At 37.8% G+C, this 26828-nt stretch overlaps 2 protein-coding genes across 2 annotated transcripts in view; one reads left to right on the forward strand and one right to left on the reverse strand.

The window, feature by feature from the left end:
• Positions 1-10907, forward strand: part of LOC104675733 (collagen alpha-6(VI) chain) — a 152143-nt gene extending 141236 nt beyond the window's left edge. The window contains exons 36-37 of the mRNA XM_010380392.2: positions 975-1068; positions 10040-10907. Of these exons, the coding sequence (XP_010378694.2) occupies positions 975-1068; positions 10040-10229 (284 nt within the window). The 3' untranslated portion in view covers positions 10230-10907. The remainder of the gene's footprint in view (positions 1-974; positions 1069-10039) is intronic.
• Positions 10908-13788: 2881 nt separating this feature from the next.
• PIK3R4 (phosphoinositide-3-kinase regulatory subunit 4) overlaps positions 13789-26828 on the reverse strand; it is a 75157-nt gene continuing 62117 nt past the window's right edge. Inside the window, exons 14-20 of the mRNA XM_010380382.2 lie at positions 25655-25819; positions 21038-21249; positions 19070-19201; positions 16333-16433; positions 15810-15898; positions 15440-15548; positions 13789-14340 (exon numbers count right to left, since the gene is read on the reverse strand). Coding sequence (XP_010378684.1) covers positions 14170-14340; positions 15440-15548; positions 15810-15898; positions 16333-16433; positions 19070-19201; positions 21038-21249; positions 25655-25819 — 979 coding nt within the window. The 3' untranslated portion in view covers positions 13789-14169. The remainder of the gene's footprint in view (positions 14341-15439; positions 15549-15809; positions 15899-16332; positions 16434-19069; positions 19202-21037; positions 21250-25654; positions 25820-26828) is intronic.

The raw sequence follows: 26828 nt of genomic DNA on the forward strand, positions 1-26828 counted from the left end.
CTGTTCTGATGCTGGGTATCAAGGAGTGACCAAAACAGTCCTGGTTACTGACTGGTCTTCTGGTCTAGCTCCCTTGCTTTGTGGCTCTTACTTAAATATACTGTTATAGTAGAGTTGACTGTCAAGCAGTCCACATCAATCAACACATTTTCTAAGAGAAACAAAACTGTTGACAAACCATCTGATACTTAACACAGGTAAAAAGAAATTAAAATTCAGGTGCTCAGTAACAGTAGTCTCACAGTCTTAGGCCATTCAGTCCAGAGCACACAATCCTACCTACAACAGCAGCTCTGGAGACAGTGTTGGATCACAGTCCAGGACCAACTTGCTACTTATCATGACCCTGGGTGATCAGGAAGAGATCTAGTTGTGTTTAGCAAATCTATTTGATTTAATGCTTCAAAGAAATATATAATACATTTTTAAGAATTCCCATCAAAAATGGCTTTTAAATCTTTACATGGTATAAAAAGAGGCATGCTTCATTGTTATGAAAAATTAATACACTTCCAAATGAAATGAGCCACTAATGAACTGAACCCAAGATGTTAGTGCTGTTGTCGCTGTTGTTACCGATTCAAAGACCATAAAGAAAATGTTGTTTTCCCTTTGCATTTTGATATTTCTAAGAAGCAAATAAATAAATACTCTTGTTAGTTTATATCAATTAAAAGCCAGACCATTAGAACTGGCTCATGGTATCTCCTCTACTGGTTGACCTGCTTTAGCAGCTAAGAGGATCTTACTGAAAAGTTAGTTGAATTCACCTATAAATTCAGAAGGGATGTGTTTTCTAAAGTCAGTTTTAAAGATTCCCCTGAGAAATCTGCTTTCATTTCATGTGACCACCTTAGTTGGTATTTTTCTTGATGGCTATTTAAAACAGTAAAGTGGCACTTTGTGTATAGAGGAGATTGCAGTAATGTTAACAGTCATGAATACAAGACTCATCACAGGCTTTTCTCTTCTAGGTGCAATCAACAAATATCCACCAATAAACTTAAAAATAAAGTGCAATAGACTTAACTCTGCAGATCCAAGGCAGCCCCTGCGACATTTCCGAAGGTATTGTCTGCTTGGTGTTACTTGATAAACGAGAATGCCCCCCGCCTTTCTTCTCTCTAGTTTCCTCCTCCTCCTCTTCTTGCTTTTCTTCCTCCTTCATCTAACATATATGATGGCTGCAGCCTACCTTCAGATGGTTTTCCTAAAGGGAAGTAGGATAGGGTGTGTGTGTGAATGAATATATGTGTACATTATATACATATATACATATAGAGAGTAGCAAGATAGTAACTGTTGGAGAATATAGGTGAAAGATATACAGATTATTTATGATTCTGTTCATTCTAATTTTCTGTGAATTTCACAATTAAAAACTTGTAAAACTTAGTGAAAGAGTCAACAGTAATAAATGTGTCCGAAGAGAAGCTTAATGAACTATAGAAAATGCTGAAATAGAATGCAGAGATGATCAAGAATTTTAGAGACAAAATGAAATGGGAAGATCTAATCTATATCTAATTGGAATTCTAGAAAGATGAAATAGAAATAATGAGAGCCAATATTCAAAGACATAAAGAGATGATCATTTTCTAGAACTTATGAATGACATGAATTCACAGATGAAGAAAAAACAAGATATAACAGGCAAGATAAATAGAAAGCAACAGTTGGACATAGTATGGGGAAATGCAGGACACCAAGACAAAACTTAAAAGCAGCCAAAAAGAAAAGTCAGATCATCTACAAATAAATTATAATTAGGCTGGTAGGTGATGTATCAATTGTAACAGTGGAAACCACCAAACTATTGAATAACTTTAGTGGAAGAAAATTTTGTCAACTTAGAAAAACTGTCTTAAGACAATTTAGACTTAAAAAAATAGTTTACTACAAAGAAGTCTTTACTAAAACTTCTAAAGTATGTACTTCAAGAAAAATAAAAAATAACCACAGAAGAAGGGAATGAGATGCAAGAGGCAATAGTAAGTGATAAAATTTGTCAGTATTGAGTTAAATCTAAACAAATTTGTTTTTGTTTGTAAGACAGAGTTTCACTCTGTTGCCGAGGCTGGCGTGCAGTGGCATGATCTCAGCTCACTGCGAACTCCACCTCCGAGGTTCAAGCAATACTCCTGCCTCAGCCTCCTGAGTAGCTGGGATTACAGGCATGCACCACTATGCCTGGCTAATTTTAGCCACGCCTGGCTAATTTTTTTTTTTGTATTTTTTAGGATAGATGGGATTTCACCATGTTGGCCAGGCTGGTCTTGAACTCCTGGCCTCAGGTGATCCACCCACCTCAGCCTCCCAAAGTGCTAGGATTACAGGCGTCAGACACCATACCTGGCCTAAACAAATGTATTTTTAAGTAATATATCTAACTTTTGGGATTACAAAAAAGCTGTACTTGTTAACACTATGAAAATAAAACATTTCACCTGGTGATTTGAACAGAAAAAGTTCTAAGACTATTAATAAATATTTTTGATTTATTTAAATATGAGAAAAGACATCAAACAAAAATAATCTTGTATTATTAAAAAATGAAGCCTTGGACTTTAAGGAAAGAAAGGTGATACTAAAAAAAGAGGGTATTAATAATGTAAGTCACAGGGAGATAAATGGAGTTAAAAGATTCTAGGAGCTTGTATCATTTGGGCCGGGGGTTAGGCTATTGAAAAACTTGAGATGCTTAAAAATGCATTACAAATTTTAAGGGCACACATGAAAAAGAAAAATAGAAATTAGCTAACTAACAAAAATCTAGTGAGGGAAAATAGGATAGAAAACAAGAATGTAATAAATATTTTTTTAAATAAAAAGCCAAGAAAAAAAAGTGTCTTTAAAAAGGCCAAAAAAAAAAAAAAAAAAAAAAAAAAGACAAGTAGAAGGCACATTAACAGCAGAATCAAGTCCATTTAAATATGTGAGTAATCACAAAAAAAAAAAAAAAAAAAAAAACCAACAACATGAACATGCCAGTTACAATCAGCGATTGATGGATTTGATTTTAAAAACAAAATAAAATCCAGCTTTGCCCGGGCACAGTGGCTCATGCCTATAATCCCAGCACTTTGGGAGGCTGAGGCAGGTGGATCACCTGAGGTCTTCAGTTCGAGACCAGCCTGGCCAACATGGTGAAACTTCATCTCTACTAAAAATACAAGAAATTAGCCGGCGTAGTGGCAGGCATGTGTAATCCCAGCTACTCGCGAGGCTGAGGCAGGAGAATCACTTGAACCCGGGGAACAGAGGTTGCAGTGAGCCAAGATTGCACCATTGCACTCCAATCTTGAGGACGAGCAAAACTCTGTCTCAAAAAATAAATAAAGAAATAATAAAATAAAATCCAGCTTCTACTGCTTTCAAGACACACATCCACAATATAAGGAAATGGAGAGGCAGAAAGTAAAATGATGGAAAAAACATACCGGGCAAATATATCAAAAATAAAGGTAAAATAGCTATATTTATATCAGATAATATATACTTTTAAATAAAACCATTTCATAGGGATAAAGAGGATGACTACATGATGACAAAGTGTTAAATTTATGAGGAAGATAAAACAATTTTAAATCGATAAGAGGGTCGTAAAATCTTAAAATATACAAAAGAGAAACTGAAAAACCACAAGGAGAAATTGTCAGTGAACCATCATCAAAATTTGAGATTTCATTACACTAGTTTGAATATTGATAGGTCAAGTAGACAAAAATTAGTAATGATATAAAAGATTTAAACATAAGTAATAAACCATTTAGCAGATACATGCAGAACCCTGAACAGAAAAATTAGACATTCTTCTAAAGAACATATGGATATTAACAACTGTTAAATCAAGGTGGAGTGTTTACAAGTGTTCCTTGTGCAACTTCTAACTTATAAAGCAAGTGTCAACAAATCTCTGAGAACTGGTGTCATACAGTCCACATTGTCTGACCACAATGCAATTAAGTTAGAAATTAATAACAATATTTTAGGCCAGGTGCGGTGTTCACGCCTCTAATCCCAGCACTCTGGGAGGCTGAGGTGGGTGAATCACCTGAGGTCAGGAGTTCAAGGCCAACCTGGCCAACATGGCGAAACCCCATCTCTACGAAAAATACAAAAATTAGCCGGGTGTGATGGCACACATCTGTAATCCCAGCTACTTGAGAGACTGAAGAAGGAGGGTTACTCCAACTCAGGAGGCAGAGGTTGCAGTGAGCCAAGATCACATCACCGCACTCTAGCCTGGGCAACAAAGTGAGACTCTGTCTCAAAATAAATAAATAAATAAATATAAAAAATATATATATATACACACACATATATATAAAATAATGTTTTAAAAGCCTATACATTTTTGAATCACCTTTCTCAATAATGGGACAAAAAATTATAGTGAAAACTTAAAAATACTTAGAACTGTATAACAATCAAAATGCTATATGTAAAAACTTTGTAGGATCCATCAAAGTCATGATTTAGGAAATTTTAATTCTCATGTGAGGAAAGTTTTTTAAATTCAAAAAGCTAATGAGCTAAGCATTGATCTGAAGATGTTATATATTTGAAAAAACAGACTATATCCAAAAAAATGAATATAATGAGTAGACTTTTTTTTAAAATTAACATATAAAAGAGTGTCAACAAAGGCAAGTCAGTTCTTTCAAAACGTAAGAATGTGCATATATATTGTATCTTTAGCACATATGAATATTACTTTTTAAAAATTAGAAATAAGTGAAATCAAATGGGAGTGTCTTTATTTCTGTGGTAAATTATTCTGTACAAACACACATATACATTACTCAGCCACCAACCACAATCAAATGTGTACCAGCACCTGGACCCACACTTAGGCAAATACCTTTGGTGACGTGCCTACTTTTATTGTGTGATGTGTGCATTTCTGCATGGTGATCAAGGCCAGGGAGGCACTCCTAATGCAGAAGCCCCAGCTCTGTCACCTCTGAGAAGCCACCACCTGGAATCTCTTGCTTACCTTGACAGATGAGCTGTCCAGGGGAACTGTCCAGCAGCAAATAATTCCTGAAGTCAAGCCTAAAACAGGCCTGTGAAGTAAGTCCGAGAAGAGCAGGGCTCCCCCATGCTGCAGGTGTCTGGCAGCTTGGAAAAGGGATATAGACAAGATGCCGTGCATGTGACTCTTGCCGAGGCCAGCGTCTTTGGCATGGAGGGTACATTAAAGCTGGTGCTAAAGCAGTGTTTTCACCGAGTCAGGCTAAGTGTTACAAGCTGGTTAGCTTGCACAGGGCCTGAAGGCTCAGTAGGGCACAGCACTTGGGGTTTAGTGCTCTGCAGTCACTATTAATGTTATTTTTGAATTTGAGTTTTATAGTGAAGTCCAATGGGATAATAAAGCATGTGCTGGGGAGTCAGGACCTGGAGCCTTGGTTCACTTGCCAGTCCATCTCCCTCCACTTCCCCAGAACTGGTTCTCACAGCCCACTGTGTATCTCCCAGCTCCCTGGGGTTCCCCTGCCCCACCCTCCCCTAGACTGGGAGACTTAGGGTCAGTTATGCTCCCACAGTCTTGGGACAGGGAAGCAGCAGCCATCCACCCCAAGCTGGCAGTGCCACACTGCATTTGTCTTTTGCCCACTTATATTTAGGCACCCAGCACGTCCCAGCAAAGAGGCTGCAACACTGTACAGCAAGCTTGTCGAATCTGTGGCCCACAGGCTGCACAGACAGCTTTGAATGTGGCCTAACACAAATTTGCAAACTTTTTTAAAACATGAGATTGTGACTTTTTTTTTAAGCTTATCAGCTATTGTTAGCGTTCGTGTATTTTATGTGTGACCCAAGACAGTTCTTCTTCCAGTGTCGCCCAGGGAAGCCAAGAGACTGGACACCCCTGCTGTAGAGGATCACCCCTCTGCCGCAGGTTGGGATGGCCAGCCAAGGGAAGGGGCGAGATGTCTGGCTCGAATTCTGGCTGTTGGGAAAAGGAACTCAACAGCTGGCCACACACCAAGTAAAGGGGATGGGCAAAGCCTTTTGAATGACAAATAGAAACCTCCATGGTAGATGGAGAGATCACAGAAGCTTTTTCTGAGTAGTCCCAGCTACTCAGGAGGCTACTCAGGAGGCTGAGACAGGAGAATTAGGAGCCTAGGGTTGCGGTGAGCCAGGATTGCGCCACTGCACTCCAGCCTGGCAACAGAGCGAGACTGTCCCCCCAAAAAATAAAATAAAATAAAATAATTTAAAAAAAAATTAGGCATGGTGGCAGGCACCTGTAATCCCAGCTACTCAGGAGGCTGAGGCAGGAGAATCACTTGAACCCAGGAGGTGGAGGTTGCAGTGAGCCGAGATCACGCCACTGCACTCCAGCCTGGGTGACAGAGTGAGACTCCATCTCAAAAAAAAACAACAACAACAACAACAAAAAAAACGAGTACTAACTCCTACATGTAACACAGTGAAAAATGGAAATTCAAAGATATGGTATTAATGTTCAACCTTTTGAGAATAAAAATATTTGAGAGGGGAAAAAAGATAGCAATATCATGCTATACAAGCACTTACTAATTTAACAATTTTTTCTTAAAGATGGGGAGGAAGATAACATAACTAAACCTGCCATAAAAGAAAACAAAGGACCTAATGGAAAAGGGGGCGGGGGCCGGGGTGGGGCAGCATGAAGGGGCTGGGGAAGAGTCCAGTAAAGATAAGACCATGAAAACAATGTGCTTCAGACTCAAAATAATGCCCTTCCCATGATCAGTGGAGCCATGTTCTATGCATACAATTGTCACTTTGGGGAATTTTGTAACTTTCAGTCTGGAAGATAATAAGGAAATGCTGGGATAGCACATGGGTGGCTCACTACTGTAATCCCAGCACTTTGGGAGGCCAAGGCAAGAAGACTGCTTGACCCCAGGAGTTCAAGACCAGCCTGGGCAACATAGTGAGACCTCAGCTCTCCAAAAATAAAACAATTGGCCAGGTGTGGAGGCACGCACCTGTAGTCCCAGCCATTCGGGAGGCTGAGGCAGGAAGATCACTTGAGCCTAGGAGATCTGGACTGCAGTGAGCTATGATGGCAACACTGCACTCCAGCCTGGATGACAGAGTGAGACCCTGCCTCAAATAAATACATATAACATTATATTTGTATGTTATATATAATATGTATGTATATACACACACACACTGGGAAGAGCAAAAATGAAGGGAGATGTGAGAAAATTGTATTTGCAGTGAAATTTAGCCATGGCTGCTGTTCTTGGTAGATGTTAATAATATATTTGTATATTATGTATATTATACATTATATTTGTATATTATATATATTATATACACACACACACACACACACATACACACACACTGGGAAGAGCAAAATGAAGGGAGATGTGAGAAATTTGTATTTGCAGTGAAATTTAGCCATGGCTGCTATTCTTGGTAGATGTTAATAATATATTTGTATATTATGTATATTATACATTATATTTGTATATTATATATAATATATATTATATATATACACACATACTGGGAAGAGCAACATGAAGGGAGATGTGAGAAATTTGTATTTGCAGTGAAATTTAGCCATGGCTGCTGTTCTTGGTAGATGTTTGTTGATCAACTTATTACATCTCTGATAACACTGATGGAAGTGAACTGAGATACACGTTGGAATTTGAGTTTCAGAAGCCTAGACATGTAGTATACAATGCATGGAGGCTTTGGGGTCTATGTAACATGAATTGGCATGGTGTTTTTTGTTGTTTGAATGTTTCCTTTCTGCTTAACTCTGTTTATAGGTGGAAGAAAAAGTGTGTGTTTCTATGTGAGAGAAGTGAAATATCTTTAATTTTAAATGTTCTGTATCTTTCACTATACTCATTTTCTAAATACTGATTTTTTTGAGAGGTCAGATTTTATAGCTGGTAAAAACAGAAAAATAAGAAACGGATCACAATGAATATTACCACTGTTTTGGTTTCAATGTTTTGAAGTTCTCTTCAGTCCTCCTGTATTAGTCTTTGCATTGCTATAAAGGAATAGCTGAGACTGGGTGATTTATAAAGAAAAGACATTTATTTGGCTCACGTTTCTGCAGACCATACAAACATGGCACCAGCATCTGCTCAGCATCTAGTGAGGCCTCAGGAAGCTTTTACTCATGGTGGAAGATGAAAGGAGAGCAGGCATATCACATGGCAAGAGAGCAAGCAAGAGAGAGAAGGTTCCAGGCTCTTTTTAAACAACCAGCTCTCACATGAACTAAGAGCGAGAATTCACTCATTACCACAAAAACAGCACCAAGCTATTCATGAGGGATCCACCCCCATGACTCAAACACCTCCTACTAGGCCCACCTCTAACACTGGAAGTCACATTTCAACATGAGATTTGGAGGGGACATCCAAATCATATCACCTCCCTTGACTGTAATTCAGCTAATTGCTGAAGTTTATCAGTATTAAGAAGCCTCTCTCACTCTCTTCATACCATCAGTTTTCACGAATTCATCCTACAAATATTTATGAAGAGCCTGCTGTGCAAGCTCTCATATCTTAGCTGTCTAGCCTGCCCCAAGCCATCTGTGTTCCTATAGTTCTACTCCCATTTCCAGGTGTTTCTGGTAGTATGAAATTTATCTCACTTTCTTACTCCAAATATGTTAATAGTTTTCCATAGTGTCCTGAATAAAAACCCAGTTCAATGGCAGTAACATTGAACTCGGTCTCAGAACAGTTGGGTTATAGTTCCAGCTCTGCCATTGACCTTCACCTCAATGCACTTCAGTTTCCTCATCTGTAACCAACAGAGGACCATGGTAACTAGTCTAGGGGACTTCAGTTGTTGCTCACAACAGAAATCATTTTTCATTCCCATTTTACACTTGAAGAAACAAGAGTCACTCTAGTTAAATGATTTGCCCAGAGCTGTTCAGCTAGGGGCCAGAATATAAGAATTTAAGAATGTGTCTGAACCCAAAGCTCTTTCCACAACATCCCTGTATATAGGATTGTCTGAAATGGCTCCCTTTTTGTACTGGCTGATACAGTAGCCACTAGCTATATGTGGTTATTAAAATTAAATCTCAGTTCCTCAGTCACACTAACTACATTTCAAGTACTCAAAAGCCCCATGTGGCTCATGGCTGCCATATAGGCAGTACAGATTCTCAGACACTTCTGTCAGCACAGGTTTTTTCAGACAGGCTCTAAGTTCTAGTTAGCACTTGGCTTCTATGATTCCCTGATTTCTCAACCTGTCCTGCGAGTCCTACCTGACTCCAGTTCCTCTTTACTGTTGGGTTACTCATGACTCCTAGCCAGGCTCTTGATGTGCCTGCCAGACTGGGCTCTATTTCTATGTCCCCCATTGTACCTAACACCATGCCTTCTATTAAGCAGATAGTAAACATATGGATGGATAGATGGACCTATGGAAGAAAGGAAGAGACGAAAGAAGGGAGTGGCATACATTCATGCTTTCATTAGACAAATACTTATTGAGTGACTGCTATGTGTTAAGCACTTTTAGGTTCCTGGGATTACTATAGTGAACAGACAAGATCTCATGAACCTTCTGTCTGGTTGGGTGGAAAAGTGGGGAACAGATCACAAAGAAGTTTACAGGTAAATAAAAGTTCAGATAGTGCCAAGTGTTATAAAGAAAATAGCATGATGTGCTGAGGCACTGGAAGTAGGAGTGGATCTAGGAAAACTATAGATATGGTGGTCTGTGATGAGGTAACATTATGAACCCAAATCTAAATAATCAGAAGGGCCATCCTTGGTAGATCTGAGTGGTACATATTCCATGAGGAAACTTTGCTGCTGAAATAATACTTTTGCATACTTTGATGAGATGTATCATTTGTCAGCTTCTGATATATGAGCCAATGTAAGTACCCAGTTTAATAATTTTAAAATTACCCTGGAGGAAGGCTGCAACAAGGAAATGGGTGAAACAATTAATTTAGTAAGATAGATTAATATGTAGTCTATTAAAGTTGAAATGGCATTTATCTTCTATGATGTTCTCTTTTGTTGTATAGCTTTGTTCCTGGACCATATAAAGCTACTCTCAAAGAAGATGTATTACAGAAGGCAAAATTCTTTCAAGATAAAAAATATCTTTCAAGAGTAGCAAGAAGTGGCAGAGATGATGCTATTCAAAATTTTATCAGAAACACCTCCCATACCTTTATGAATGGAAGAAGGGTGACAAAAAGTGCTCCCAAATGACGTGTTAAAAAAAAAAATGCTTGAACAACTTAGCCTTAGGAAGCATAGTAAGACTCTGGACTTAAATAGTAACTAAATCTGCTGCCAGAACTCAAGCAACAGTTTGTCGGTTATCAGGAGACTTGACCCCCTGCATTCATTGGTATTAAGATATATCTTGTTCATTTATTTGACCACTCCTGACAATTCCAGCACTCTACAACTGATACGTCCAAGAACTGTTTCATTAGAAGACAGAAGAATGAAAGAAGTGTTTTGAAAAGTCTAATGGAGATATAAATTGAAGGTAAAATTTATATGATGTATGCATATGTGTACATGAGTCAATGTTAATTCTTTTATCTCTGTCCAGTTCATTTCCTGCAAACCTATCCTCCTTTCCTAATTTAGTAATGTCTAACGCTCATCTATTTAATCAGTTATTTTTAAATGTTTTAAGCTACTCCAGAATTTACCCTAGAAATGGATGCTGTTTATAGTCATATTTTTAAAATTTGACCTTCTATTCCATTTAAACACACCACTGTGGGAGTTGTTTGCTTGGACTGATGAGAAGAGGGTAATTTTCTCCATCTCTATCTAAATCCTCCTAAACTCACTGAAAAATTCATTAATTCCCACAGAACATAAATTACTGCTTTTGAGCTGGAAGTCTTCTCTTCATTAGGAAGCTTACTGCCATTTTGATGGAGCTTGAAGCCATTTTGATGGACTTCTAGTCTGTCTTTCCTGTTATGGTCATTTATTAATTTTCACTAATTCATATATGCTTTAGACAAGGAGAGTCAAGACACAACTTGTCATAGATGAAGCTCTGAGTTACTTTTACCCATCAGGTAGCTGTTTAGTCAATAATAAACAGCACCAAAACAGGACTGGCAGAGCTCTTAAAAACAGCCTTAAATCATGCTGAGTTTAGAAAAATGTAAGAAAACCATTGTTTTAATCTACAAATTCATATGCAGTTGCAGAGATGCAAAAGAGATCTGAGTAAAAGTATGAAAGGTTTTAGTAGAAGTACCTAGTCTCTAGTAGCATGCTCTGATGGCTACGTCCTCATCTGCATTTAATTTTTATTTTTATGATAGGGCTGATATTTTCAACAACTGAACACCCAAAGTATTATAGCATTATTTAATTTAAACACAGTGTTCAGACCTTACCTCAGTCTAAGAGCTGGCTCCACAGCTGGTAGCAATGGCCCTGTTAGGCAGACTGTCCCCCTCTTTGGGAATGGAAAGAAGCCCTGCTTGGATGCATGGAGCAGATGGATACTGACACCAAGGACATTCAGATTTTCTTTCCTATACCTATTTTCATAAAACTTGGAAAGAAAAACTATCTGCAGTATTTTTTAAAAACCACTTCTGCCATTCTTACTTAGGTAAATCCAGAGATAGCACCTAATGTCTTCAGAAGAGACAGAAATTCAAGGAGTTAAATGTCACATTCATACTCAGGTAGCAGAGAAGAATAAAACACATCAGGTTTGCTTCATCTATCCTAAGTGGTGCTTAGAGGTTCAGGAAAAATGTCTCAAGTACAGGAAATTAATGAGCAATATTTACGATGTATTTTAATATAAGGGATTTTTCTAGTTAACTCTGAGTTAAGCACAAACTCCTTTCTTTTGTTAACTGTTGGAAATACCATTAAGATGTATTTGTCTGTTTTTCTGCATTGGCAAGTAAAGAACACCAAACAAATATTCCCTTGGTGACAGATTATTTTTAGCATTTTGGGCCATCTTTTGAATCACTAACAGGTGAGAGCTCTGAAGCATGCTGCAAATAGAAGTTCCTTTTTAAAAATGCCTAATATTAGTATTTTCCCTGATTTACCTCTTTCTCCTAAAAGTGGAAACAGCAAAAATTAAGTTGAATATAAATTTAATAAAGCTATATTTAACCCAAGAATCACACAAGCAGGATGCTTCTTGGTTTACAAATGTGAATTAATCGACTGTAAAGGAACTGCCTCCCATTATCTCTGCACTGAGCTATGAGTCAAACTTTTTTTTTTTTTAAGTAGAGGTCAAAAGGAGATGCAACTTAACATGGCATCAGATTGTAATACTTAGAATTCAACCAAATAACTTTTTTTCCAAAACTGGGGCTTTTCTGTGGGGCAAGGGGACAGAGAAGAATGGGTGGTAGCAGGAGATAAGGGGAGAAAAGGATCATATCTCTGTCAGCCCACTCCATTTTTTTTTTCTTAGCATTTCCCACATTTATCAGTCTTACAGCTTATCTAATGGCTCCAGGCTGAAGTCCAATCTCAGGATTACAGTTTCTATTATCAAAAAAAAATTTTCTCCAACCCTCTGCAGACTCTAAATCTGACTTAGTAGCTAGAAACCCTGTAAATACGGTCTTGGCAGACATTAAGGGAAACAAAGGCAAGGCAACATGACAATGCCAAATTTGAAGCTATCAGGCCTAGTTAGTCCATCATTCCTAACTTTGATGTTTCTGAATGACTGGCATTTTCTGACAGTTTTGTTGTTTACCTGTCTAAAAACTAAGTGCAGCTGGCTCTGTATCTGTGAGTGCTCCACATCCATGAATTCAACCATGGATAAAAAGTATTCAGAAAAAGAAAGATGTTTGTGTCTGTACTGAACATGTACAGACGTTTTTCTTTTCATTCTCTAAACAATACAGTATAACAACTGTTTATATAGCATTTATAGTGTATTGTATCACAAGTGATGTAGAAATTTTAAAGTATATGAGAAGATGTGTGTAGATTATCTGCAAATACAACTTCATTTTATGTAAGAGACTAGAGCATCTGTGGCTTTTGTTATCCTTGGGAGATCCTGGAACCAATGCCCCAGAGATACCTAGGGATGATTGTATTGAATCAATGAAACTAGATGTATGCTTTGTAAACTACATGTACTGTAACTTAATTATATAATTATAAAAATACAGAAAATTCTTAGCGTATTTCTAAGCAAGTAGGCTTTTCCCTTGGCTGAGATTTTTATAGACTCATGTAACTCATTTTAAACTAAAATATTCTGAATACCATAAACCCTTCTGCAAGTGGATGAGAACTAAATATGGAGACAGTCTGTATGCAAATAGTAATCCATAACCTTGAAGGGTTTTATCTTAGTGGAAAAGACCAATTTTGGCCCTTTAAAAATGTTATTTTTGGTGTACTTTTTAACTTTATTTTTCTTTTTCATGCATTCAATAGTCTATACTGGATAAAAGCAACCTGTTGGGTCAAGTGTCAGAATTTATGGTACAGCCCATAAAAAATAATGATGGCCAAGAGGAGGCACACTTGTATAACTAATATGCAGGAAATCAATTCTATAATGTTAAATAACTAATAAGGCAGACTGTAAAACACACAAGAAATATTAGAGCAGAAAGAGCACACTAGAGTCCAGAGATTTGGACCTAACGCCTGGTTCTGTCACTGATTCCTTGTGACATCGAGTCCATTTCTTCACCTTAGAACAAATGCTGCTGAAGAGATTATTCCTCTGCTTAAATTTACCATTTAAAAACACCACCAAAAACAAACACTTAGGATGCATGAATACAGTTTAACTGCTTTGAATAGCATTTTTAATAGCAAAAATGTGTTTATACTTATAATAGCTTACAACCATCTTTTCAACCATCTTTTTCAATACAAAATAAACATTCATTTTCATATTTTATATTTCTCACCTCTATAACATATACAATAAAAATCCCAGACATTGTTGGCTGGCTGATTCTTGCAAAGAGATGCGTAAGTAAACTAGTCAAGTACATCTTAACCATTTTGGGTTTCATTTAGTCAGTCATGAAACAGTAATATACAGACATAATTCTGAAAATTAAGCAAATGAATCTGTTCTCTAGAAAGGCCTTTTCTCTTGAGTTATAGTAGTATATTTATAACTTTATTACAATTTATACAAATCAGTAGGTTTTTATTTCCACACCTTCACAATCCCATCTCTAGAAGCAGTTACGATGAAGCCCTGTGTTGTCTGGAATGTGGCGACATCAGTGATGATGTCGTGATGTCCCACGGGCAGGGACTCTGGGCCCCTTCGAGGGGTGTCATCACTTGGTCCTACTTTCTGCTTATTCTGAATTTCCTGTCAGGGAGCAAGCCAGAAGTTAAAAGTCTGTACCATATTCTTCTTCTCGTCAATAGTCTTGCTTCTGAGATACTGTTGTATTTAAGTTAACAACTTTTGTAAAGTAGTCATGCTTTCACAAATACACTGAGCAAAAGGAGTAGAAGAGCCAAAAATGACATTCACAGGGTCCTAGTCATTGGATTTCATGAGTAGCCACTTACAGATACGGAAAACTTATTTTAGGTCAATATTCTGTGCATATTAACTTTTGCCAACATCAAAAGAAAAAAGGGATAGAATATAATCAAAAGAGGTACAGCCAGGCATGCTGGGTCACACCTATAATCCCAGCACTTTGGGAGGCCAAGGTCTCCCAAGTCACAAGGTCAGGAGATCGAGACCATCCTGGCCAACATGATGAAACCCCGTCTCTACTAAAAATACAAAACTTAGCCGGGTGTGGTGGCACACACCTGTAGTCCCAGCTCCTCAGGAGGCTGAGGCAGAAGAATCGCTTGAACCTGGGAGGCAGAGGCTGCAGTGAGCAGAGATCGTGCCACTGCACTCCAGCCTGGCAACAGAGCGAGACTCCGTCTCAAAAAAAAAGGTATACATGACCAGAATATAAAAAATACATAGCAGATGTTCTAGCACTTCTAAAGCTCATTAATATTTGTCACGAAGGAAGCACACTTTTATTTATGGAACACCTACTTTGGCCCAGGTACTAAGGGTATATTCTCTCACTTGAAGTTTTTGCCTGAGTCAAGAATACAAACTTTACAGTCCTAAAGCCAGGTTTGAATCCCAGCTTTCTGTTTACTCGCTGTGTGACCTTGAACAAGTTACTTAACTTCACTGTACCTTTTTCATTTGTAAGAGGATAATAAAAGTACCTCCTTACGATGTTATAAAATACATACTGGTCATGTGAGCTATTACTTATATGTACTTTCTTTATGCTTATTTTACCTTAATAAAAGTTAATTTTTTTAAATTCAAGAAAAAATAAATTTCCTAAATTCAGAGTACTCCTCGCTTGGTCATTTATTTTAATTCTGTTTACAAAAGCCATGTTTGTGCTTACAGAAGTTGAATGAAAAGACTACACTACCTGGACAACTTCAGTGCCTTCAATTATTTTTCTGTAGTAGGACACAGATGGGGAACTAGTACTTCCTGCAACAACATAGGACCTTTCTGGGTAAGCCAAGTCCCAAAACCTAGGGAAGAGGAAATAAATGACAATCTTTATAGGACAATGAGAGGAACTAATAATCATTGGCTTATCTTCATCAATGCATTGTTTTTCTTTTGCATTAGAAAAAGAGGTTTTTATAGAACAGCGTACCATTGGTTACAAATAAAGTATTAACAGCTGTCCTTATAAGACGATTTTAAACATTACAGTGCCATCAGTATCTGTAATAACGTCTTGTAAAAGTATCCATTTTATTCTTTAAGTATTTGTTGAGATCGTGTACCTTATTTTCATATCTGAGCCAGCTGTTAGCAGGATAGGATTTCCATCTGCAGGACTACAGTAGATACCATGGACGCTATGAGGAGAAGGCTTAAAAGAAATAAATGTGGAGTCAAATAAAAGACATCCGTGTATTCCATAAATGATGGTGCTATTTCTAGAGGCAAGTTAACTGTCAGTAGCTTTACAAGCACCTGGTTACCTGAAGAAATGAGAGACCAGTTATGTATGCCCTATCTACCTCAATCTGGGCTTTTCCTAATTAAGCTAGATCTCATTGGGGTTCCAAAGAGACATCACAAGCTTTATGGGCTAGCAACTTATTTACCCACTAATGCAGAACACTAGCAAGGAAACACTCGTGTAGCAATGGCCACATGATACTTGATGTTATTAAAAACCCAAATTTAAACATAACCCAAAAGCCCAACAGATACTAGGTTTGATTAAATGCCTGAAAGTACTTAGGATGTAGGGAATAATATCATCCTTTACAGTAAAAACTGTAAAAACTGAAGTCAAACCTGTAATTCAGAAAGTGGTGGTGCACTGCTGGCCCAGAGAGTAAATCTTCTGTCACCAGTCTCCATGTCCCACATGGACACTTCATTGTTGCCCTGAACAGCTAAAAGAGACAAAGGCCAGAATCTAGACTCAGACAAAAAGAGTTGGGGAAGATTACAACAAAACAAACTGCAGTCCTGAGAGAAAGACAAATCTCTTTCTTTCAGGAGGAGAGACAATATAAGAGGCTTTATTCATTTATTAATATTTACTGAGCCAGTAAATATTTTTACTATGGGCTAGTCATTGCGCTAGGCACTGAAGAAAAGATGGCAAAGCAGAAACATTTCCAGTTTCATGGAACTTCCATTCTAGTGGGGACAACAGACAAAAATGCAAAGGCCTTTCTGAAGCAGGAGTGTGCTTAGTTGAAAGAACAAGTCAGTGTGGCAGGAACTGAGAATGGGAGATAAGTAGGAGAAAGGGCAGTAGTGCTGGTCATTTTCCATTTGCTGCTCTAAATCTGACCTGAATGAACCACATCAACAAGCTCCTGTACCCCCTCTGGCTGGGTTTGCCAGCCTGTGATAGGCTAAATAATGGCCCCAAAAGTATCCAAGTCCTATCCCCTGGAATCTGTGAATGGTACCTTATATGGCAAAGTGACTTTGCAGATGTGATGAAATTAAGGACCTTGAGACAGATTATTCTGGATTACTCAGGGGGCCCCACATGCAATCATAAATCTTAGATGAGGGAGGCAGATTTGGCAGCAAGAACAGAAAGCAACGTAACAATGAAGATGCTATGTTGCTGGCTCTGAAGATGAAAGAAGGAGCCATTAGCCAAGGAATTTAGTTCTAGAAGCAGGAAAAGGCAAGGAAATAGATGTTCCTCTAGTGCCTCCAGAGGGAATACAGGTCTGCTGCTACCTTGATTTTGGTTCACAAAACCCATTTCAGACTTCTGGCCTCTAGAATTATTAAAAAAATAAGTTGTGGTGTAATAGGAAACTAATACATGCCTATGGGAAACCGCAGCAGGAGATCAAAGGGAGAGAGGGAAGAAAGTCAAATCATTCACATCAGGCTGGTTATATCCCTCATCTCAAAGTCACTGCTCCTTTCAAGGCGGCCTTCTCTATTCCTTTCCAAATTCAGTAACCATGCCCTCCTCCCCTCAAGCCTTCTACTGCTACTCTGCTGTTACCAGCCCATATTACTGTGCTATCTTTTGTAATACCCCTACACCAAAACCTTTGTAAACAATTTTATTTGAAAATAAATTCTTAAATTATCCTATCTTGAGTGTGCTACTGTTTCCTGTTAGAATTCTGACTGATAAAGGTCAGGGAGGTGGCAAGAAGGCAGGTCCCATAAAGTCTTTTGGACCAAGAAGCCAATGGGAAGGTACTGAGCAGAAGAAACAAAATGGTCTTAAAAAGTACAGACAGAAGCAGGCTGTGAAGATATTACATTAATAGGGAAAAGAGATTATAGTGGTTTGGACTAGGGAGATAGTGATGGAGGTAGTAAAGAGTGATCAAATTCTGGATATACTTTAAAATAAAACTTACAGGACTGGTTAATGGACTGGAAGCGGGATGAGAAAAAGAACAAGTGAGGATAATTCCAGGCTTCTGAGCACCTAGCTGCCATTTACTGAGAGAATACCATAGGAAGAGCGGGGTAGGAGGCAGTGGTGGAGACACTTAGTAGAGAGGAAATCAAGCATTCAGTTTAGTTAGACATGTTGAGTTTACAAAATGGCTATTAGACATCTTAAGAAAAATAGATATGAGTCTGAATGATAGTTAAAGCATGAGATTGCATGAGATCACACACACAGCCAGTGTAGAGGAAGTGGTTGAGACCAAAGAATGGGTCCTAAGGCAGGCCACAAATTAAATGCCAGGAAGATGAGAAGGAACCAGCAGATCAAGAAGTTGTAGAACCAAGAGAAATGTCCTTGAAACCAGGTAAGGAAAGCATCTGAAAACAATAGAAATCAACTGTTCAAATGGTAAGTCAAATAAGAAAAGGGCTCACAATAACCACAGAACTTGGCAACATGGTGACTTTGATAGCAGCAGTGTATGCGATGGACTATATGTACAAGAAAGGACCACAAAGAGCCTAGAGGCAAGAGGGCTGAGAGGAAAACATAAGAATAATAAGAGCTATTATTTACCAAGCATTAATTGTGTGGTAGAGTATGTACTTTGCATGTTTTATCTCAATTCCCTATAACTCTACAAAGCAAGTATTTTTAACTACATATTAAAGATGAGGAAAATCAGTTTCAAGAATTGCCCAAGTGTCACACCCAGGAGCCATACAAGAAAATTTGAGTGCCTAATGATGGAAGGGAAGCTTTCAAGCAACACAAAGGAAGCAGAGCAACAAGAAACTGCAACAGAGAAGGATGAGTCAAGGTTCCTAACTTAGCTCTCTAGGAAGATGGTGGCAGCTGTAACAAAAATAGGGGACACAGGAGGAAGAAAAAAAGGATAGGAGATGGTGGTGGACAGTTAAGAATGGAGAGGAGAGTAATGATGGTGACTGATGAGATCATTTTTGAACATAATAAATATTAGATGACAGTGAGGTATCAGTAGTGGCAACCTCCATAATCAGAAGAGAATCAAGCATTCAGTTCATATGTAAAATGAAACTAAAAACGTGAGTTTTGGCAGCAGGTTATTATGTACTTTCCAAGAAAATCTCCCAACACATGAAAGCTAGCCCTCCATCTTACCTGCAATCACCCAGGACTGATACAGAGGGTGCATTGAGAGGCGCCTGATTCGAGCCCTGGAAGGATGACAGTGACTTGAAATTGGCAACTGGAACCTCATGTCCCAACAAGCCATGGTACCACTGCTTGTACCTTAAGGAGAAAAAGCACAAAAAGATTACCATCTAATGATCAAAGTACATCAAGCTGCATTTATACAAATAGAATTAGCTTTTTATGAATTTATTTGAAAAATGCCTTCATTACTTAAAAAAATTTTGTTCTCATGAAGCTGTCTCACCAGTTTCAAACAGTACCCCTTTGGTTGTTAAATAACAGATATAAAGTGCTTATCATAATGCTACTAATAATAATGTAAATTGAAAATGAATAATTTATTAGTTGCTGACATTGTTATTAACTGCCAAAGGCACCCACAAAAACAGAAGCTATTGAGAAGATACAAAATGAATTTGGTATGTCAAAATGTTCAGATTGCCTTAAATACCCAAAGATGTTTTACTGGTACTCAATGATCATTTTACCAATCCCAAAGTAGCAGCAGCTTTGTATCAATCATCAGATTTCAATTGTTTCCATTTGCCCTTCCCTCTTAAACATTCTTTAGACAGGTATATTACATCTTTCTGTCCCTCTGCAGTTTATTCACACAAAAGGCAAAAAAAAAAAAAAATGCATTCCATATAAACATATAAAAAGTAATAAAGCAAAGGGCACACACTTAACAGTGTAACAAATGTAAGTTAGGGAATCTAGAAAACCTAAATTCAAGCACAGAAGATAACTCCTCTGAATTAGCACGCCAACTAGAAAAGAGTAAGATGTGGTAGTTTCTCAAGCGGCAGGTTCAAAACACCATGAGGGAAAAACGTGAAACTTAAAGGAAGAAAGGGGCAGATAGGAAAATAGGCAATGTTGATCAAAGAGTACAAAGTTTCAGTTAGGAGGAATAAGCTTTAGTGATCTACTGCACAGAATGGTGACTATAATACAGTGTATATTTCAAAGTTCCCAAAAGAGTAAATTGTAAATATTTTCATAGCAAATATGTATGTAAGGTGATAGATTTGTTAGTTTGATTTAATCATCCTGCAATTAATACATGCATCAAAACATCACACTGTACCCCATAAATATATACAATTATTTGTCAATTAAAAATTAAATTTTACAAAAGCAGCAATCCCATTCTTGGGTATATATATGCCTGAGATTAATGGAAACATATGTCCTTACAAAGACTTATTTGCAAATATTTACAGCAGGTTGACTCCGAAAAGCCAAACACTAGAAACAACTCAGCTATCCATCAACTGAGGGACAGAGGGATACACAAATTGTTATCTATAAAATGGAATATCATGAAACAATACATTTTCTAAAATCCTGCTTAAGCAAGCTACATCACTTGGTTCATCTTTAGCCTTTGGAGACAAGGCAAATAATGAAGTAAGAAACCATTGCTTAGCTCTTCTCTCAACACTACGCACTGTGACAGATTCTTTTACTTCATTAAATCCTCAAAGCTGCCCTTGAAAGGATTAGCCCCATTTGAAGATGAAGATAGCTGAACCTCAGAGGAGTTAAATAACCTGCCTAAAGCTACTGGAATTTAAACCATGTCTGCCCAAACTCAGATGCTATTTTCCTTAAGTCAAGTCTGCTGCTTCACTGGCAGAGTAAGAGAATGCCAGCAAATCTGATCACCTAATGATATATAAAGTAAGGAGGCTCATTTAAGACAAGGACAATGAGGAGACTTTTATGCCTTAGGATACTGATTTCACCCTTTCAAACCTGTTTTTTACTGAAAAAAAATAAAATTGCAAGTTATTTTAACATGACTATGAAAAAAAGAGATGGGAAAAATTACCAATGAACAAAGTGGAAAAAACTGCTTTCACAAGACAGCAATTGCAGGCATTAGTGGCACTCAAAACCCAGTCAATGACTTGAAAGTCAGCTTACCGATGCAGAGCCAGCATTGGTGGATGTCCACAGCAAAGGAAGTGATGAGGCCCGACTTTAAATCATGCTTTAAAGTCCACGCATTGCTTGAAGACCTAAGGTCCCAGCCAACCAGAGAGCCATTCACAGTGGCATAGGCAAGAACAGACTGTGCCCCAGAGTTGAAGTGATGCATATCCACAACACAACCGTCCTCCTTCTGATCTAGAATTCTAGAGAAATACACAAAGCACAGACGTTTCCAGTCACTGAAAACATAGCACTAGTCTCCCTTTAAGATGACTTTATATCCTATCCATAGTCAAGAAACAAAAGCTATGTGACTCCATCAAGCAAATGAAAGCTGATACATTAAAAAAAAATTCCAGATGTAGAGAAGAATTGCAAAAATAGCAGAGTTCTTGTATATCCTTCACTCAAGCTTCCCCTTAGGTAAATAACTTATATAACCATAGAACATTTATCAAAACTAAGAAATTAACCTTGGTATAATACTAGTAATTAAAGTACAGAACGTATCCTGATTTTATCAGTTTTCCCACTAGTGTCCTTTTACTATTCCAGAATCCAATCCAGGATAATACAGGGCAATATTAAATTTCTTCTAATCTGTGACAGTTCCTCAGTCTTTCATGACCTTGATATTTTTGAAGACTACTGGTTATTTCAGAGAATGTTCCTCAATTTGGGTTTGTCTGACATTTTCTCATTATTATCCTGAAATTATGCCTTATTGGGAAAGATATCACAGAAGTGATGTGCTCTTCTCAGTGCATCATTTGAGGGAGGACCTGATGTTAGCATGTGCAGGTTAATTATCACTTAGCCAAAATCCTTGCAACCACAACTGTTTCTGATTTTTGTCTTTTTGTTTTTTGTTTTTTTTTTTAAGATGAAATAACATAATGAGGTATCTTGGGAATGGGACCCAAGTCTAAACATGAAATTCATTTGTTTCAATATACCTTATACACATAGCCTGATGGTAATTTTGTACAAAATACTATTGTGCAGGAAACACAGTTTTAACTGCAACCTGTCCCATGAAGTCAGGTGTGGAATTTTTCACTTGTGACATCAAATTAGCATTCAAAAACTTTTAGTTTTTGGAGAATTTTGGATTTTCAGATTAGAAATGTTTAACCTGAATCACTTATGATGTTAACTTGAACCATCTGAATTAAGCTGGTGTCTGCTAGGATTCTCCATTGTAAACACTTTTTCCCTTTATAATTACTCAATATTTGGCAAAAATACTTTGAGACAATGCAAAAATTCTGTTTCTGCTTTAACTTTGGCCCACTAATTTTAGCATCCATTTGAGGGAGCATGCCTGTGGTGAGCTAATGGTGGCTTTTTGTTTCCCTCAGTCCTTCTACATTAGTTGACTGGGATTCTTCTGTAAGTTGTCACTTCTTCCCCAGAAACTTATTTATTCACTTATTTATATCAGTATGGATTCACAGATATTTATTTTATTCTTTGAGTTACAATCCAATACTACAGTTATTCATTTTGTTGCCCAAGTTGTTCCAACTTTGCCCACTGGAAGCTCTTTCATGTCAGCTCTTGTGCCCTTTCTCTCTCTCTCTCTCTCTCTCTCTCTCTCTCTCTCTCTCTCTATATATATATATATATATATATTTTTTTTGGAGATGGAGTCTCACTTTGTCGCCCAGGCTGAAGTGCAGTGGCCAGATCTCAGCTCACTGCAAGCTCCGCCCCCCGGGTTTACGCCATTCTCCTGCCTCAGCCTCCCGAGTAGCTGGGACTACAGGCGCCCGCCACCTCGCCCGGCTAGTTTTTTGTATTTTTTAGTAGAGACGGGGTTTCACCATATTAGCCAGGATGGTCTCGATCTCCTGACCTCGTGATCCGCCCGTCTCGGCCTCCCAAAGTGCTGGGATTACAGGCTTGAGCCACCGCGCCCGGCCTCAATATATTTTTTTAAATACTTTCTAATTTTTTGACACCACAAGATGCTCCAAGCTTATGTTTTATTTTCCCTGCCCTACACACCTGGAATCAACCAGTTCTAGAAGTACTAGTTCCTTTTATTGAAGAATGTATTTAGAAACAAAAATCTAGGCCCTATGTGTTCACTGCTATGGCAGTGTGCCCGCTTCTAGTTCCTCTCAATGGCCAGAGCTAAAAGATACATTATGTATACTACTTCAGGCATGTGGACACATCTATATTTCTGTATCTGTTCGTGTGTTTCTATACATGTATATATTTATGCCTATGCATATACAAATATCATGAGTCCATACTGATAATCTCCAACTCCTACGCAGCACCAGAGTTCATTCATCTGTAATACCTTTCTCTAACAGTGACAAACCTAGCTCCCATAACTACAATATATTTACTTATTTGTTCAACCTGAGTACACAAACGAAGGGTAAAGTTTCAGATTTGTTAAACTTGAAACTTAAAATGAAGTTGTTAACCCTGTGAAAAACAACCAACTAGAATACAATGTTTGAGTTGAGTTCCTTGTGTCATTAGCCTCCCAGTATCAAATTTAAAAACTGTTTTGCAAAGTTACTCCTTTATTCGACATGCCCTTCAATATGATTATGTGATTCACTTGTAAAACAGATTAATTTGTCATAGACTGCATTCCATCTTTCCCCTTACATCCTGGTTAACTTTTTAAATTTTACATACGTTAAAATTCACTTTTTGTGGTATACAGTTAAGTGTGTTAATTAGCAAAACGCATTTAAGATTCATCAATGTTGTTGCATGAGTCAATAATTCATTCCTTTATAATGCAGATTATTATTCCACTGTATAAGTGTACTAGTTTTTTTCAAGCTGAGGCATTTTTAAAACTAAAAAGAACACATAAAACATTGGCCAGTCTCCTTGATTCATACATATCATGCATTCACACAGGTAGTTTTGGTTTTATCTTGTAGATCAGAGGTCAGCAAACATCATCTATAAGAAGTCAGACTGTAAATATTTTAGGCTTTGTGAATCACATATATTCCTGTTGAATACTATTTTTATTTTTGCAACCCTTTAAAAATGCAAATATCATTCTTATTTTATGGACCATACTGCAAGCTGTAGTCTGCTAACCCTTGGATAAACAATTGTACTTATAAATATTATAATTTGGACCATATTTTCCCATTGAGGAGTGATGAAAAATCCAACCGCAAAGTAAAACGTAAAATGGTTCCTTCCATAAATTCTAATTAGTAAGAGCTATCTATGACAACAGTTGACATAACCAAAACAATCAAAGACTTATGACCTTATGGCAAGGTTTCTTTGAAGCACACACTGTGAGGCAGAGTAAAAGCTAAACATCCTGCCAGTCTCCTTATCTAGGTAGTTAACATTTGCTTTAAGATAGTAACATTTACAGTGAGAAGTGCCATTGGCTGAGAGAAAACCGTGCACTGAATGTGCATGTCTGTCTGTGTGTGTGGCCTCTGGGCTCAGTCATCACATAGTGCACTATGCCAAGTTATTAAATAATTTACATGAAACTCAATAGATACGTTACTAGACAGGCATCATCTGCTGAAACAGATTTTCTTAAAAATGGGCAGGTATTTTACTAAAGGCCATAAAGAATATGTCCTGGAAAAAAGCTGCTTAAATCTGTTCAGTGAATGTGTGGAAAACCTTTTTAAATGCAAAAGCAAAACAAAACAAAACAAAACGCCCAGGTGACCCAACAAATATCCCTTTCTGCCTTAAGCTACCTAATGGCCATGGCTTATCATCCACTAAACAACTCCTCATTTTGCTTTCTTCTATGGGGTCCACCACCTCCACCTGGCCCTTCTTAACCACCTTGCTTCACCTGGCTAACTCACACCTGGTCTTACCTGTTGTCTTCCCTTTCAAGCTGGCTCCTGTTATCCATGTAAAAATTACCACACTGCACTGAAATTGTCTGTTCACTTGTCTATTTCTCCCACTAGACTGTAGATTCTTAAAGCATAACATGTCTTTGAAATCTTCAGTGTGTAACACATATTGGTCAGTCAAAAATTGTTCTGCTTTGTCTTTAAATATGTTACCTTGCATGCATTTAATCTGCAAGCAACCACAATTTATAAAAAATGAAGAAAATTCTTACATAGAACCACTGCTATTTTGTTTTAAAATGAAAAGCAAATCATCTGTCTAAATGCTCTTCTCCATGTCCCCCTCAACTTCAGAGACTTTAATGCCAAGTCACGGAATGCTGACATTTGAGTTTTCCTTAATGAAGAACACTCACATTCTCAAAATCAGGCAGAGCTGTGTTTTTAGTAACTGAGAAAGAAGATATAACTGGTAATTTTAGGTTATTCAGACAAATTCCAGACTGGGATGAGCTGCAAGTTCAAAGCTGCCCCTTTGACCTCTTGACAAGTTTGCAGAAGGTAAGATACATAGGTATCATCTTCTGAGACTAACCACATGTGACAGTTTTGAGCTGGAAGCACATTTTTAAAATTTGATTTATTTATTTTATGGGCTTAAAAAAAGAAGTGCAATGTAAGAGGCCCTCAGTTGATCCCAACTACATTGCAGGGTAGAAAGGAGAGTTAAGGTACTGTAGTGCACTAAATACAATGTTTAAAAAAGACAAAAGATAGATACCTGCTTTGTAAAGGATGGATTTTAGGAGACTTGGGCAACTTAGAAGCCTCAATTCCAAGAAGCTGGACAGCACCATTATCAGATGCTATGGCTAAATAGTGGGAGCCTTGGCAGAATGTGAGCGTCTTGACTCGACCTCCAATTCGGCTGTATGTAAGAATAGATCTGAATGAAAGAAGAATAAAATTCATTTATGAAACAACATCACTGCTAATGTTAAATATCCACATGGCTATTAGCAAGCAAAATTATTACTGTGAGGTCCACTTAATCTCCCTGATCTCAGGACAAAAACAAGAATTTCCTCTCAAAAGAACTGTTACAAAAATCACCTTTTCTTCTGATATTTTCAAATGGCCATCTGTACACACTTCTCTCTCCTATCATAGACTATCCCTCCTTCTTTTTTTTTTTTTTTTTTTGGAGACAGTGTCTCACTCTGTTGCCCAGGCTGGAGTACAGTGGCCAGTGGTGCAATCACAGCTTACTGCAGCCTCGACCTCCTAGGCTCAAGTGATCCTCCGACCTCAGCTACCCTGGCAGCTGGGACTACAGGCGTGTATCACTATGCCTGGTTAATTTTTTGTAGAGACACGGTTTCGCCATGTTGCCCAGGCTGGTTTTGAACTGTTTTCTAATGAGAACTCCCACACTTGTGGTCCTGATCGTAACTCCTTCAACTCTTGAAATATCTTAAACCCTCACTCTTACACCCTTCAGTTATTCCATCACACAGCTTGGCACAGAAGGAAAAGCACTGGCTTTGGAATCAAGGACTTCCACTACCAACTACTTACATGATGTTGATCAAGCTACTTAATCAGTTGTATGCCTCAGTTTATCCTTGACCTATTTCCCTAACTGGACCACAGGGAAAATCAGGTAATATGTAAACCATAAAACATTTATAAATGCAAAATTATAATATTCAGTCTCTCCCACACATATGCTGATCTCTCAAGCTGTTTTCTACTCTCTTTCTTTAAATTCACTGCCAAATTTTTTGAATATATCATCTACACAGGAGACTTCCATTATCACCAACTCCCTCCTCCATTACCCTCCACACAGACTGCAACTTTACACTTCTAAGGGGCCATACCTCTAAAAAGTCAAAAGCCCCTAAACACTGAACACATTCATCTATCTTGTGTAATTTATTTCACTTTATTAT

This window comes from Rhinopithecus roxellana, chromosome 1 (genome assembly GCF_007565055.1).
Source record: "Rhinopithecus roxellana isolate Shanxi Qingling chromosome 1, ASM756505v1, whole genome shotgun sequence".
In the NCBI taxonomy this organism is placed as follows: Eukaryota; Metazoa; Chordata; class Mammalia; order Primates; family Cercopithecidae; genus Rhinopithecus; species Rhinopithecus roxellana.